The following is a 16,654-nucleotide window of genomic DNA, read 5'->3' as shown; positions in this document are numbered from 1 at the left end:
AGTATTTGAAAAACCCGAATAAAAGAAGGCTGAAATGATGCACTTTATTAAAGCCATTTAATGTTAGACAGCAACAAGAAGCATGACGGACCCAACAATATGATACGGATCAACGGTTTGAATCTACCATTAACTGAGCAAATGAGTCTGACGTCTCCTAATGCTACGCTGAGGACGATGATCACACAGGTAAAATATGAAGTACTGAGATCACTCTGTTAACTGCTTGTATGTCACACAGTTAAAACCAAAACCATGAGTTCACCATGTTAAAAGGAAAATCCAACGGTGCATGAAGGGAAGCAACGGAAGGTGAAGTTACTCTTGACGTGAGAGTATGAGTCAAAGCTGTGAAGTCAAACTGTTATATGTACAGTAGCACACTTACAGTAAAGTAATACAGTGACATGTACTGGACTGCTACACAATTAAATGCATTTATCTCAAAGACATATCTATTAAATGGAGATAAACATTGAAACTGGTTTAAACATGTTCATACTTCTGGACTAAAGACGTCTGGTTAGGTACGAGTACTACAACATACAAGTATGGGAGGAAAAAATGAAATTGTTCAAATCCCATTAAAATGACTTTAAAAAGGCTTAATATATATTGCTGGTAATATTTTTCTTTTTAAGAAAATATAAATTGTGCGACTGAAGCTTACAATACACTGCTGGCAGTGGCGCCAGGTTCTGTGGTGACCTGCTGGAAGGGGGGGGGGTCCACATGTAGAGGCGCTGTGTGCTGAAAGACTCTCCGGAGCAGAGACAACAAAAACGAAGGGCAACAACTGGACATCTCACGACGCCTAAATCCCTTGCACCAAAACCCAGATGCTGCTATGATGTTTGTCACAGTGGAATGCTGCAGATATCACATGATGTGCACAAACAGCAGCCAAACTAAAGTCAAACTCAAACACGTACATAAATAAGGGGCAGAGGGGGTGGGGTTGGTTGGGTGGGTGGTTGGGGCGAGGGGAAGAGGGGTGGGGGGTCTTAGAGAGCGAGAAATTGTAGTGTCCAGTCTAGTTCAGCAGTGAGCAGGCTAAGCTTTGACTCAGTTGACGTGGTCCAGAGCGCGCAGCAGCTCCTCCCCCTGCAGCAGGTACTGACGACCCTGTAAGGGGGCGTTGACCTCGCAGTCGTAGCGGGTGAGCTGTGGCAGGCCGAAAAGGGAACTGGAGCCCTCTGACGTGCTGCCAAGCAGACGACACGCCAAATCTAAAAAAAAGAAAGAAAAAAAAAAAGGTTATCTTCCTGTCGTTTTCATGCGTCTGATGGACGGGACAGCTGGAGACACACGGGTAATGTTGGGAGGAGAGACACGGGGCTGACATGCAGCAAAGGAGCTAAGTCAGTTACAAACCCATGACTGCTGGAACGACGACTGTACACGGGGCGTACGCTATAACCACTGAGCTAAACCCACACCCCAACATCCCAGGTTTCTTTTGATCACCTGAAGGCAGCAGAAGTACAGTCGTAGTTTTTTCCGACTCTGAGGGCTTCAGCTTCTTGCCCTGCTCCAGTTGTTCCGGGGGCAGACTTCCCTGGAAAGACAGTCAAAAACAAACACTCAAACTCACCATCAGTAAATATGAAGTTGCATGTATAAAATCCAGTGCTTGACTAGATATAGAAGACTAACCTGTCCAATCATCTGTGTTAAGTCACCCAGTTTTCGTTTACGCTGTGTGTTCGGAGCTGTCAGGGTCCTCACTGAAACTTCTTTTTCCACATGTGGAGTCCTGCAGCATGGTAACAATATAATCAGCTTATCAAAGTACCTACACGATACAGCAACAAATGTGCACTGCTCTAACAATAAAAATGTACCTCTTGGAAATGATAGCGGCAAAATGAGGGCCGTTAATTGGCTCAGGTGGAGCTGGAGAAGCGGTGTGGCTGCTTGGTGCACTGAATGGGGAGCTGGGATAGCTGTGGATGTCCTGTGTGACGCTGACTGGAGGACTCTCAAGGGCTTTGATTGGTCCACAGGACAGAGGCTCATCTGGGCTCAGACTGCGCAGCTGGAAGTCATCGTCCATTGGGATGTAGGGAGCTAACATCTCTAAATCTAACCCTTCCATTGCCTTAAAGAAAAAAAAGAAAAAAATCAAATCACAATACAGCTCGCATCTCACGGTTATTGAGCATGAATTATTTCGATTTAAATGCAGTAGCATCACTACCTGTGTGTTGAAGGGGGTCTTGGGCTCTGGATCAATGGCAAACAGCTTCTCTACCAAGTCGAGCTTGAAATCTGAGCTCATCTCCGAATCCATGGGGAAACAAAAATCCAACGGACCGCCAGCCTAAAGAGAACAGAAGTCACAGGTCAACCTCTCTCTCTCTCAGTACAGAATATTTAGAGGATAATAAAGCTGATCATCTCCACAGTTTTGCACTCTGCCTTGCCTCTGAGGGGCCGTGTCTGGTCTCTGTCGAGGATGAGGCTGTGGTGTAGGTCTCAGCTTTTGCATCCTTAGAGGTGCTATTGACAAGGAGAGGCTCACTGGACGGCAGAGGAGAGAGAGGCAGGACCAGCTTGTCACTGGTGGAGGGAAGCATGACATCGTTGTAGAGAGGGACTTCCTTCAGCAGCTGGATCTCTGAATCTGAACCAGAAGACAGAGGGGAAGTCAACATGTGCTCCTGCAAGACACTCACTTGTTTCGTGTTCTAACTGTGTGTATGTGAGAGCACATACCAGGGCAGCTGAAGTCCAGGGAGATGATTGTGTCTCCAGCGGCAGGTGCGAGCAGGGTGAGGGCCTCAGGCTCTTCTTTCAGCTGGTCATACAGGCTGGACAGCGGCTGGACTTCGACGGTCTGTGTGAACAGTTTGACCTCATCCAGCTCAGGCTTCTTCTCCTCCTCTTTCAGTGGGGTCGGAGACGCGTCCGACTGGCTGCTCTCAACTTCAGCCTTTTCTTCATCCTGCTGCTCCTCCTCTTTTATCGACTTCTCATCCTCAGTCTGTTCCAAAGACAAGATGAGCTTCTCCTCCTGGATGCCACTGCAACACAGTAATGCAGCTGTTAGAGTCCGTTAACAGGATTTTTCAGAATAATCAAATTGAATACTAAGACTTCCAAAAATGTAATATTTTTTATATATTTTTTAAAGAAGCTTTTTAAGTACCTGAGCACAAAGTTGACACAGACAACACACTGTGGCTGAGAGTTCTTGTTGTTATAGATGACTGTGGCTTGGGTTTCCACCCACACAAAGCCTCCCCTCTTAGCCAACATCCGGTACTGGCCAGTGCTGACCTGGCCCTTTGCAAACACTAACATTAAAAGAGAGAGAAGAACAAAAAAAACTGATGAAGACATTCTGAGGAGAAAAAAAATGGCTGCTATTGCAAATTTAAGTTTAGAAAAAGAAATCAATCCCTGTATAATATTTATGCAGTTCAATGCTTACAGTTGTGGTGAGTCTTTGTGAGGTGGTCTGAGTCTAGAGCATGATAGTACTCATACACAGAACGGTTCAACAGGTCCTCTGGATCATAACCCATGAGCTCAGTGATCCTTAAAAAAAATATATATACATCTATAAATAAACCAAATAACAGATAAGGGGGAGTTGGGGACTTGTAGAGTAAGAAACTGACCACTAGGTGGCTCTGTTAGCCTATGCTAGTCTTAATTCAGTGAGTACTACACCTTAAACCTTTTGAGCATATTCTATTCAGTGGTAGAGAGAAACTCACCTCTCGTCACAGTACGTGAACTTCATGTCCATTGTGTGACGGCTGAGGAAGGTCTTGGTGTCCAGAGGGGCCTCGATGTTGGAGGGGTGAGGGATGGGGTCACAGATCAGAACCAAGTAGGGGAAAGAAGGCTCCTGCTCAGTGGAAGTCTGCTCGGTGAGGCTTTCGTATACCTGGACGTGACCCGAGCAGTGGAGCACCTGCAGAGAGGAGGAGGAGAAGAAGGGAGCTACAACTTGAGCAGAAAGCAAAGACCCGGATTGATCACTTCTAATCTACATGTCCACGATGTTTCACAAGCAAGTTTCAACGTAACGAGGAAAAGTCTGAAGACTTAAAGCGAACTTTGAAGCATATCGTGGCTCGTTTGTTGATCATTCAAGTTTCCCATCATGCTTCCACAACTCCTCCAGGTATAAATTCATGATTTATATATTTTCACATCAATTAAAATGACTGATTAGTTCATTTCTATCAAGGCTAGCATGACGCTCCATTTCATTGATTCACTGCAGAGGCATTCATCCCCAACGATGTTTGTGCATTTAAAGTTCAACGGGTTCCTAATCAGCAGAGGAAGAAATGACTCAAATAACACTTTGAACTCTGAATGGAACACGATTAACAGTAGATTATCAGAATCATAAAACAGATACAATGAGTACTGCCTTTTAGTCTAAAGATATTTAATGGCTGCTTCTCGAACATAACCAGTGGTACAACACAGCTCTTATCTAACATTCATAATTCAATTAAGTCAAAAAAACTCTTTTTTTTTTTTTTTTTACAAATTGCAGCGTTTTGTTTTTCTTCTCCTGCTGCCTACCTTCCAGGTGGCTGATTTGACGTTGACAGTGCGGCCTCTGCTTGTGAGGGTGCATTTCATTCGGAGGAAGAAGCTGCGTTCTGTGCTCGGTTCCTTGGCCTTTTTGGAGCCTGAAATCACACGGGTAGGACGGGCGTCACTCAATGAGAGGAAACTCGTCATTTCAGAGCTGCCCGTTACAACTTCTTCTTTTTTCACCCCGTGTTGTGTTGCTGCTAACAGTTCATATTTGCATTTAGAGCAGCTACTGAGCAGTAAAGGATCGACACTGTGGCTATGTTCAACAGGGGAAATAAAGGAAGTGGAGCTGCCACCCGTTATGGATTAGATAATGGAAGTGCACAGTGACTGAGTACAATAGCTGACAAGAAAACCTCATGTGGCTTTAAATCAGCAGCCATTCACGAGAAATGATGTTATGAAGAACCTTACAGACGAAAGAAATAAAAAGAAACGCACAAAGAAAGAAAAGTGCTGTCGTGGAAGTAAAACAGGAAACGTGCCTGTAATGCAGCGACTGTTCTAGAAATGTCCCGAAACTAGACGACTCTGAGAAGTTAAGCTTCACGACTGAAGTGAGAAAACGTTGGGACGGCGTCGTCGTCTAAATCCGCCAGTTCAGAGTTAATCTGTGTTGAATGGAGCATCGGTGAGCGCTCGTGTGCGTCTATTCATTCATGAGGTCTCTCACATCAATTCAATTCTATATTATTTGTGTTGCTCATTTCACCCAAACGTAAACCCAATGTGCTTTACAGGGGACAAAGATAAACACACAAGCACAATAAACACTTATTCAAACAAAACAGAGAAAGATAAACTAGCAGCCAAAGGCACGAGAGAAAAGCAAAGTTTTAAAACCACCTTTAAAAGAAAGTGCAGCAGCTCCCAGTTGTTTTCTCTCACCTGTTCTGTGGACCAGCATCTCTCTCAGCTCCTCTTGGTCACAGGGATGTATGTAGTCGAACACGCTGTGTCCCGTCATGTCAAACTGCGGCAGAGAGGGAGACTACGTAAGGACGCTAGCTTTGGTCGACATCCCGCAGGGACATTTTCACTCGACGAGGCGTCGTGTGTAGCTAAAACTTGTGAACCGCGTGAAAAATTCTTGAGCTTCTAACTTCTAAGCGGTCTCCAATTCACTCCCTCTCTATTGCCCACACACCGCTGGTGAAAACACACCGACCTGTGCCAACCCGAGGCACTTGTTGACATTCTCCGACGTGTAGATCATGTCTCCGTCTTCGGACAGCACCATGAGAAAACCCTCCAGAGCCTTCAGGTAGGAGCTGTTGAGTTGCTCATCAAGCTCCGACTGTTCCTCTGCCATTGGCCCATCTGGGGGAGATAACGGAGGAGAAAGGAGAGAGATGAGAAAAAAGAAAAAAGGTAGGGAAAGAAAAAGAGAAAGGCCTGAACAAAACTGGGACATCAATAGTCCTGTTCTAAATTGACGTGTTTCGAGGGAGGAACACAGACAGACACTATGCTGCACTCACATGCATATCTGCAAAGGGATCTATATCTGAGTATGTGTCAGTCGATTTCCCAGACAAGCTGACTCAGTCTTTAACAATCTATCGTTGTTTTTGTCACATTTCCGCAGCATCAAAGGCTCTGCTCACTTTTTTTCAACTCCTCTGAAATAGCCTACTTTCACTTTTTAGGTTAAGACTTTCCACACACTTGAAGTCTCTGTTGGTAAGGAAATTCAAACTTTGCACCCAAAGGTCCAACCACAGACACTGACCTGTGCCGAGCAGTTTCCTCATGCGCAGGTAACTGATGGTGAGCCTCATGATTGATGCCTTGTCCAGGCTGGAGCGGACGCTGTGGGGCAGGGGCAGCTCCTGGGCCAGCTCGTAGAACACCTCCGACTCCTTCCCGCGCCGACATCGCGCCGCGTCCCTCGACTTCTCCTTCCTCCGCTCGGCGCTCACTCTGCGGGAGACGGGGGGTGACAGATCAGCGTCAGACTCGTCACGGGCTGGTTGGGATCCAAGCATGCACGCCGCGAGCTCTGACATCCCTCCTCCCTGACTGCGAGTGTGTACAGAGTCGGTCGCTGGGGCTGCAGCAGCAAACAAGCCTCCGGCCCAGCTGCTGTCTGTATCCAGTCTGACTCATTTACATACATGGCCGTCTGCAACCATCTTATTGGCTTCTGACCAAAAGACGAGGAGAGCGGCCCCACAGAGCGATTGGCTGGATGGCCGGGTATGGATTCTCCTCTCTGTCTGTTTGTGTGTCTGCTGGTGCACAGCCAAGCTACAGTGATATACAAATCATGGTGACATTTATGAGGCTGGCTAAAGCGGAGGAGAAGGAGGAGTATGATCAAAACTGGCACTAACGCAAAGTGTCGCAGGACAACACTGACTTATGGACACCGTCGACGAGCAGCACAAACTAACTCTGGGTGAATTCAGTGAAGTCAGTTGACATGAGCTTCCTTCTTGTCGTGTGTTCTCGCTCTCCACGCTCAAGATCAGGAATTTCTCAAGGCCGTTCTCCGAGCTCTTCTTAATGGACTCTCACTCAGTCAACTTAAACCGGGAAGAAAAAGAAAAAAAAACATGTTGCTTTTAAGCTAAGCACTGGATTGTGTTTGTGAAACTCGAAGGCCCACTCACATAAATAGTCTGGCCGAGTGTTTCACATAATTGCAATAGCTGTCCTGACGGCTGCCGGATACTTTAATCTCTCTCTCTGTAGAGCACGAGTCGACCTTGTGACCATCAATGCTTTCAAATAACGCTGGACTTGAATCACAACAACAAAGGCTGCAGACCGAAAGCCCTTGGCTTTGAAATGTACACCTAATCGAGATTGATCTGTTATGCACTTACAGCATGGACCGAAGCCATGTTGTTATTTAAGGAAACAAAACAAGAAAATTGGGCCGTTAAAGAAATGGGGCTGGCAGTGAGTCAAGTCACCTGGCAGAGCTGCTGCATACAGAACACAAAAGAGAGGGCTCGGGGAGCTTTTTGGTTTAATAAAAAAAAAAAAAAAAAAAACAAGTCCACCAAAAATAAATCACACAATGAGCCTTTTGAAGCGACAATCCTGAGTGTGGCCTGACATTACATAAACCTAAGAATAACTAGGATTGAGGTGTTCACGAGCACAGGAGAGTGTTTAAAGTGCTGACATTAAATCCAATGAAACGGAAAAAAAACACTTTAAAATATGGACTTAAGCAAAAGAAATCTTAAACAGTACCATCAACGTCTGCACTTCTCAAGTTAACAGAAAACAAAAAAAGCCTCCTCCTGTCACCCATGTTTATGTGTACTCAATCCAAACAAGCGCCATCGTATACACTTGGCTCATGTTGGACCATTAGTCAGTACAAATGTACAAACATTTACATTATGCTCTCTCAGCCCTGTGGACTATGTGATCACAGCATTATGCAACAAGTCCTGATTTGTATCGACATCTGTTTCAAGTCGACTTTCCTTTGGGCTGACGACCAACAGGAACGATGTCAGAAGACCAGGATGGCTGAAGAGCTGGAGCACGCTGGAAAGCCCAGAGAGCTCTCATGAAGCTTCTGATGATCTAATGACAAGATGTGATTCCTTCGCCCCATCATGTCACGTGACGTTATGCAAATCCCGTTTAAATAAGACTAAGCCGTGATCCTCCGCAGGTACAAAAACACACAAGATGACATAATACATGAATTCAACATGACAGACAGACACACACCTTCAAGTCTGTGATTTCAGTGCAACACAAGTTTTAGTGCAACACAAGTTTTAGCTCAAAACTTTTTTTTTTTTTTTTTTAACTTTCTGACCCCTGAGAAATCAGCATTCCTTCTTTAACATTAAACGTGCAAAGAAAACAAAACAGTTCCCTTGACATCAGAACAGCGGCCAGCAGAGAGGCCACAGTTACATAACACCACTAATGCACATGGCCATGCATGCCCTGCGGCAGCTTCCTGCTCGACGTCCCTCCCTCCTGCATAGTTTGCAGTTTCATTAATTAGACTTACGGTAGTTTTTTTTTCTAATAACAATGAGTGCTGTTGTGGGGGGGAAAAAAACTACAATGAAGACATTGGATTGGAGGTTAAGAGGAAACATTGTACAATGAAAACGTGGTTTGTTTTAGTTACCATGGGCTGACCTATTTCTGTAGAGAAATGTTCCCACTATCTGTCAGCTCTGTTTAGTGTGAGGGTAAATAATGTCTTATCTCTTATATAATCCACTCCACAGAAACAACACCACCAAAACGGTGTGCCAAACTGGGAGGAAAAGCAAAGGAAAGCTCTGCTGTTATGAGGGCTGCAACAATTCTTTTTATTAAACCGCTCCACGGTTCTTTAAGCGCTTGTAAATTACACCTCGAACTGAGGCTTAACTGCCGTCTTTCAAATCATTGAGCATAAGGACAAGGAAGAGGAAAAAACAAAGAACCGACTGTCTGCATCGCCTCCTCAAATGGAAACACTCAGAGCCTGGCTAAAGTTTACAGCAACAGAGTGTAACGTTTGGGACATAAAGCTGAAACACGCAGAAACAGAAAGCAGCTGATACCTGCATGGTGCAGACGAGGCGAGAGAGAGAGCGAGAGAGAGAGCGGAGAACAGGTGAGGCAGCGTTTCAGACAACGTTACTGTGCACAATGAGATTTCAACCCTACATGACCGGTTTTATAGGGATGCGACGGTTCACTCAACTCACGATACGATTCTTTCATTCATCTGAAGAGAAGCTGGAGATGGTGATTGAAGCCAAAATGCTTCCGCTAACCTCCTCGGCTCTGTGATTCGAACCTTTGAATAGATTTTTTAACTGCCCCCACATCCCTACCGGTTTTCTTTGAGGAAAGTCTGTGAAAATATAATATATCGGCCATATTTGTTTTTTTGTCTTCCTATTTGCACAGCGGCTCCACATGGTATGACTTAAACCCTGCTTCCTTTTTACTAAGACTATACACCGACACACACCAGCAATAAAAAGCTTGGAGCAGAAAAAACACAGATGCACCCTGAGCTGTTGTATCTTTGAAATGAAACCTTTTTTTTTTTTTTTTAAAGATGAATGAAGTCTTAGTGTTATAATCAGACAGAAAACATGAAGTGACATTTTTGAGAGCAGCATCGTACCAACTAAATAAAAGAACCGTGTAATGAAAAAACATTTGATGTCTTCAATAGAACCCGTCCATCAGCAGCAACAGACAACAACAACAACAACAACAACAACATGCCCTGGTAGTCGACGTGTTTTACAGCTATGAACTCCTCTTAACCTGAACTGCTTTCATCAGTTTGCGGTCTGTGCAGCTTCCCTTCTTTTGTGTTGCTGTGACGATGCAAAGGCTGCTGAAACGTTGCAGGGGGCCAGTAAATCTGCACGCTCAGGTAATAACTGTCAGAGAGTATTCACACACACACACACACACTAACGAAAAGCAATCCACGTGAAAACACACACGCAAGTGGCCAACTGTGGATACAAAAAAAATGTAAAGCAACATTAAACACCGCCGTGTCAAGTCATCGCTCAAGGAAAAGCACCAAGCGGGTCATTTCACACCAGCCCCGTGTTAAAGGGACAGTAAACATGTTTACATCCTGGTTACTCCTCAGCCCACATTAATGCAACCTTACACTTCAGAAAACAGAGGATGCACGTCTTAATTACCAGCAAACTAATTACCCTTTGGCCATCATGGACTTTAAATCTGTCACAATGGCTACCCTCATGTTTAAACAGCATTGCAGTTATCAAATAAGACTCGCCTCGTAAACGGCCTTTCATAGCCTTTAAAGAGAGTGCTGCTCACACAGGGTGGATTTTACAAACCAAATAAAACACTTCCTCAGACGATCAGTGTGTTGCCTTATAGGAGGCTGAGATGCATTTGAGGATTTTTGGAGTTTCTGTACGACCAACTGACGGGAGGATTCATTGAACTAAGCCGCAATGAAAGTCTGCACTTTATCCACTGGAAAGTATTGAAGCTCGTTTCTCCCTAAAACCGACTAACATGAGATCTGAACGAGTTATGAAACAGTCTCATGCTCCCGACTCTGCGTAATTTACAAAAGCAAACCAGACGATCTGCTTTAATCAGGCGACATTTAGAGAGAGTCCATACTTAACACCCGCACAAGCGCCAAATGCTGGTGGATTTCCATTTGGCGGGTACATTTCAGAGGGCCGTCCGCCACAGGGAGGGTACATTTTGAACCCAACAGTAATGCATACAATCTATGCTGAGAATGAAGTGTGTGTGTATAATGTAGCTGCGGCTTCTGTTCCCTGCTCCTCTTTCAGGAGTCTACATGACGGAGCATCACAGGGACACGCTGACACGCACAAACACTGACAGTGTAGCATACGCTAAATGCACGTTCCACTTCTCCCAACACGCGCATCAGGAGCAGTGACGGACACACACACACACACACACGGCCAATAAAGAACAGGCTGCTGCTTCTACTCAATGTTTAACATCGCCGATGCTAAATCGAGAGAGAAGCGTGTTTTTGAGAATGAAAGCAGGTCACTTATTCTGGGATGGATTTTTGTTGTGCGTTTTTTAAGGTTTTAAGGCCGGAGCAACTCGGGGGGGGGGGGGGTCGTCGTCTTGACACGACTAGCTTAGCAAAAAAATAAAGGTAAGCAAATGCATTTATTATCTGTCAATTCCCTGATATAATGAAAATGATGCACTCCGTGATTTCAATCTGTGACTTGATCCATGTGAACGGACAGTGACAAATGTGTCTGCCATTGATTATTCTGGCAGATGAGGTTTTTTTTTTGTTTTGTTTTTTTTAATCTACTTGAACGTCACTTCTGACAAAGCAGTTTACAGGAGGTGACTCAAAGGGCCTTTGTTTACCTCGAACCCACACGGTGAGGAGTAGTGAGCCACTTAAAAGGAGAGGAGTGTACTCTACAGGACAGGAGGGAATCAAGACTCACCGCGTCGACGACGGGAGAAAAAGAAATATGTGCGTGTAACTCATCACAAGGGATAAACTTATCCAGCCTTAATTCATGTTACGGCAAAAAGCTTAGTTTAGACGCACAGTCTCAGTTCTACACTGCTCACCTCCAAACATGTTTACTGAGAGGAAGGAAAGCTATCACTGACTAAACTTTAGTGAGCAGGACCATCGTGGTACGTTTTGAGAATGTGACACCGTGTCAGGGACGCCGTGAATAAACACGAGCAAACATCACAGACAGAGGCGAAGACCACATGTAAAAAGAAACATCTCATGAGCTCCGTGATGAATCCACATTCAGGTATGGAAAGGTTCAATTACAGCATAGTGAAATGGGCTGGATACATGATTTATGGAGGTATTGTTTTCATATTTCCTTCCTTGGCTTGCACTGTTGCGTCCTTCATCAGTCCTCAAAATCACAGCCAAGACGTTTCCAACCGTTTGCTTTGAACACTAAAACACGTCACTCTCTTTACATTTTGCGGGAACACAGAAAAAAAACTCGATAGAGAGAAAGCTCGTGGCTCAAACGAGTGTTGTGCCCATATTACCCTCAGGTTTGTCTTGAATCACAAAACATGAAGCAAGAAAAATGTGTGCGCAGACAAAACATGCCGATGCCCTGCACATGCATGTTTGTTTTTCAAGTTCAAACCAGCCTCACAAAAGTGGGCATTGTACCCGAGTATCTCCGAGCAGGCTGCAAACTGCAGGCAATGATTCTGTACACACAGTTGGCCACTCCTATTGACGTCAAGCCCGGGTGATTAAGAGATGAGACAGAAATAATACCAAGGCACCTCTCGGAGACGAGCCAAACCTGAATCGAAGCAGGCCACAACTTTGGATTTATTTTCTTTTAGTTACAAAGTTGACACTGATTAACCGAATTTAAATTGGTACGACACTGACACAAGAGCTACAGGCCAATCGCTGACCTTTAACTCTGAGTCAAATATCATGATTGTTTTCAACCAAACCATGACGATAAGTTCAAAAACATCGCCAACACCACCCCATTAATGAATATAGGGACAACACAGGGCCCATGTGGAATAATTGTTACAATAGTCATAGTCTTCTAAAACTAGCCGTGAAACACTTGGTATCGTTTTGTCAACCCTTTTTATATCTTTTTGCAAATACAGAGGGAGCACTTTTGAAGGCAATAGCAACTTTTTAATCAGTCTTCCTACTGTTCTCAACCAAAGAAATTATTTTCATGCCAAAATGTACAGCTGCCGCGAAGTTCCCCATCCAGTGAACTTTTATAAATTCTGTATCAGTTTGGTTATGCCCCATGAGAGGATGCAGCCCTTAGCCGTGGGTTAAAATGCAGCCTTGTCTCTCTGCTGCATGTCATCGCCACTCTCCTCCCGATCCCAACATTTCCTCTCTTTAGCTTTCATTTTTGATTCTTCATACCTTCTTGGTTCTGGATCCAGCACTCACTTAGGAATGCGGGTGTCTATTTTTAATTGATCCAAAATAGGACAAATCTGAGGACGAGTTCTTCATCTGCATGTTAATTCGTATTACTGTGTTTTCACACGAGCATGTCAAACATCAGCTTCAAGAGGAGGCTGCCGCGCTTTGAAGCAGACGGCCACGGGTTCCAATCAGGTCTGCGGCTCATTTCCCGCATCTCATTCCCCACTCTCCCTGATTCCCGGCTCTATCCACTTTCCCATCTCTACAACAAAATGTGTCAAAAGCCAAACCATGAAAATATTTAAAAACATAAGAATCCTCTTAAAAGTTAATACCTACACAAGTCCATTAAAAGTCTACCAGGCTTCAGAAACAGGCTGTGCAATTTAAACCCAGCAGTTTGGGGGAAAAGGCCTACTCTAGGCAATATATGAATAATAATTCAACATAACAAATTATAAAAAACATTTCATGGTCTTAGCTCGAGTGGATGTTCACTTGTATTCTGGGTTACTGAATGACTTGCACACCACTTCTCTCTATTGTAACTACAGGTTTGTAAAATCTTGTTGGTGTATTGTCTCACATTTCATAGACAAATCTCTTAATAAATGTGTGTGTGTGTGTGTGTGTGTGTGTGTGTGTGTGTGTGTGTGTATGTCTGTGTGTGTGGGTGGTGGTTTTGCCTTGTAGGTATATATATCCTATCATGGCATGACTTTCAGGACACTTCTGTGACATTGTTTCGAAATAAACGTGAAGCTGATTCTTTGTTAAAAAAAACTTGTAAACAATGAGGAATATTTTAGAACTTTCCTGGTGACTCTCAAGAGAAAGCAAGTTCAGTGGATGTGAACGTTTTCCAACAAAGTCATAAAACTAAATAGGATCATGTGATCCTAGTCGGTGTCTGTACCTGTTTGAAAAAGACAACTCAAGCCTGGACCTGCCTCACTGTCAAACCCTCAATATTTAATCAGACACCACACACCCATCTCCTGCACTGCTCACATGAGCTGTGTGAAGTGTCAGTGCTGGCACATTAAACCTTAGACAACACAACACGTCAAGTAAAACAAGAGCAAAGTCAAAATAAAGCCAAGTCAAAGCTAACACTCAGGATGTCTCTTCACCGATCATAAAATACACATCCGCTTTATTTCACATCAACACTAAAATCGGAATACATTTGATTTAGGTTCAAACTAAATAAAAATCCCACCAGATACACATTGTCTTTTAATACACGACAGTCTCTTCATATATTGTTAAAAAAAAACCCTCTTTATGACAGTTAGTTAGCTGGCTACGTTAGCCGCCTGCTAATGATGACAGCCTCGCTCCTTGACGCCTTTTCTCTGTCGAACAAATATCCTAAACTAAAGGTTAACTTAGAAATAAAGCCCACAACATCAGCAAACGAGTTGATATTAGTTCAACACCGAGGCCGCAGCTGTTAAGTCGGGTTTTAAACATCCATAAAGCCAGTTGTGTAGCCTCGGTTAGCATTGACGTTACCTTTTCTTTTCTGGTACAGTTCCTGTGTCCATGTCAGGACGGAAGGACCTGAGTTCAGTCTCTCTATTGATATCAAGGAGTATCCGGGCCCGTCGAGAAAAAAAACAACAATCACACGACTATTCAATGATATTTATCAGGTAATCCTCGAGTTACATACAACTGGTCGCTATGTAGATTTTGTAAAAATAAATAAATAAATAGAATTAAGCTTTCATCTGCTAAATAAGCCCATTCGTCGGCTGTTCTTCAAAGATAAGTGCCACGCTGATGAGAGAAGACACACAGACAATCACCGTGGAGGATCACTGGCCCCGCCCCCTGCCTCAGCGGGTACGCGCAGTCACATGCCTGTACCATCGAGGACGCGCACAGATAACCGGACAGGGAAAAGTCTTTTTTTTCATGGGATTGCTGTTTGAATCTACGTTGGATTGACAAAAAACACTGTTTTGATGTTCCCTTGTATATTGTGTTCAGTGTGAAAATACATGTGTAAAAATCGGCTATCTGCCCAATATTCAAGAATTTTAAACCTGGAGTCAAATATTTTTATTTTTATGTTGTTTGTGCACTCTTTAAATCAGAGAAAGGGATTTCTGGGATTACAAATGGTTTGGGTTATTCTCTTGAACTGGTTTGATGATTTCTATGCGGTAAGGCTCCTCCTACCTTCCCACATGTTTGGCAGTTAACCATGTTGCCTGTGATTCAGCTCTACGGATGGAAAAGAAAATTGGAAGGACAATATTTTCCAATCCTCCAAAAAAATATCCAGGCAAGATCCATGCAGATTATGTTCTTTTCACTACCATGCATTAAAACCCTTCAACCTCTCACTCTGCATGTGTTGGACAGCAAACCCAGGCTTTCTTTATCACTTCTCAGAACTGTTGGCCGGACAGAACACTTTAGTGTGAGTGGCAGAGCTGCACACTTTGACCTGAGGACAAATATTATGAACCCGGTCTCACAGTGAATATTATACAAGACCAGACATGACTTGTGCAGCTTTGCTCTAATTTGATATTGGATATTTAGGCCCATAACCCAGAGAGTAACAAGAGAGACAAATAAAGAACAATGCATATGGAGAGGACATGTTTTTAATGGAGTTTTATCAAGTTTCATAAAGTTCTGCTGTCATTTCCCCGAGGTAACATATTGTAACAGTTGTCTGATAGTTTTTAAGGGATGATAAATGACAAATGGACTTGAGCTTCTACAATGTCTTACTATAGTCTTCTTATTACTCAAAGGGATTTTACACTGTAAGTCACACCCATTCTTATCAGTCATATACTGATGGCAGAGGCTGCTATCAGAAGTAACAAATCCCATTTACACACATTCATACGCCAAGCAGTGGGAGCAACGTGGGTTTGTTTGACCCTCCCCTTCTTACCACAGTAGTCTACTTTACTCTACTTCTTTACACAACAGGCCCTGGCAGTTATCTAGATTACACAATGTGTGATTATTATTTGAGCGACACTCATCAAGTGCGCAGAAACTACGAACAAATGCTGGTTCTTTTATGTGATGCAATCTTTAGCACATACAAGTTCAATCCAATGCTAAGAAGGGACTCTCTGCTGTGTGATAACACGATTAACACAGCTTTGAAAAGGGAAATGTTGAAATGTAAAAGTAAGATTGCATCGTCTTTGTAATTTCTGATCTGATTCTGCTTCCTGAGCATGTTTTCATCCTTGTAGAAAGTTTTAAAGATTTTTTAAAAAACTGAACTTTTTTGAACAGGGGAAAAAGATGGGAAAATGTCTGCTTTAAAAGTGTCTTTCATTATTTGGTCCAACTTTGGGGTATCCTCCACTCAGGCACTGATTCAATCAAGCAGTGCAAAGACTCTGCTGGCAGCCATCAGTACGTCACTGTAATGAAAGTAGAGACAAGGCTCTTCAATCTCTCCTCTCATTCAGACATTACCCGAGGAAAACTGCCAGACAGGGGCCCCTTTAATGGGCAAACAAAAAGTCAAGTCATTTAATCCAATGTCCTGTTTTTTGTAAAGCACACATCTTTGTTAGAGGAAGCTTCAAGCACAGCAAAGTCCCTGCGATCAATGCATCTCTAACTTGAGTTGAAATAGTATTTAAGGTGAGCCAGAGACTTAGCAAGGATTAAAGCATAACAAGAAGAGTT

General features: G+C 43.6%; 1 protein-coding gene across 1 annotated transcript; it reads right to left on the bottom strand.

Annotated features, from left to right (window-relative positions):
- Positions 1-40: 40 nt before the first annotated feature.
- hif1aa (hypoxia inducible factor 1 subunit alpha a) lies at positions 41-14,814 on the bottom strand. The gene is made up of 15 exons (XM_079370682.1): positions 14,492-14,814; positions 6,302-6,492; positions 5,738-5,889; positions 5,458-5,542; positions 4,552-4,661; positions 3,726-3,925; positions 3,437-3,543; positions 3,152-3,299; positions 2,719-3,026; positions 2,427-2,626; positions 2,201-2,323; positions 1,845-2,101; positions 1,657-1,756; positions 1,468-1,558; positions 41-1,229 (listed from the first exon to the last, which is right to left on the bottom strand). The coding sequence occupies exons 1-15, from the start codon at positions 14,521-14,523 to the stop codon at positions 1,066-1,068; spliced, it is 2,268 nt and encodes a 755-aa protein (XP_079226808.1). The 5' UTR covers positions 14,524-14,814; the 3' UTR covers positions 41-1,065.
- Positions 14,815-16,654: the final 1,840 nt, after the last annotated feature.

Source organism: Symphodus melops, assembly GCF_947650265.1.
Source record: "Symphodus melops genome assembly, chromosome: 19".
Taxonomy (NCBI): domain Eukaryota; kingdom Metazoa; phylum Chordata; class Actinopteri; order Labriformes; family Labridae; genus Symphodus; species Symphodus melops.
The sequence above is the reverse complement of the archived record's forward strand: the minus strand, read 5'-3'. Positions and strand labels throughout refer to the sequence as shown.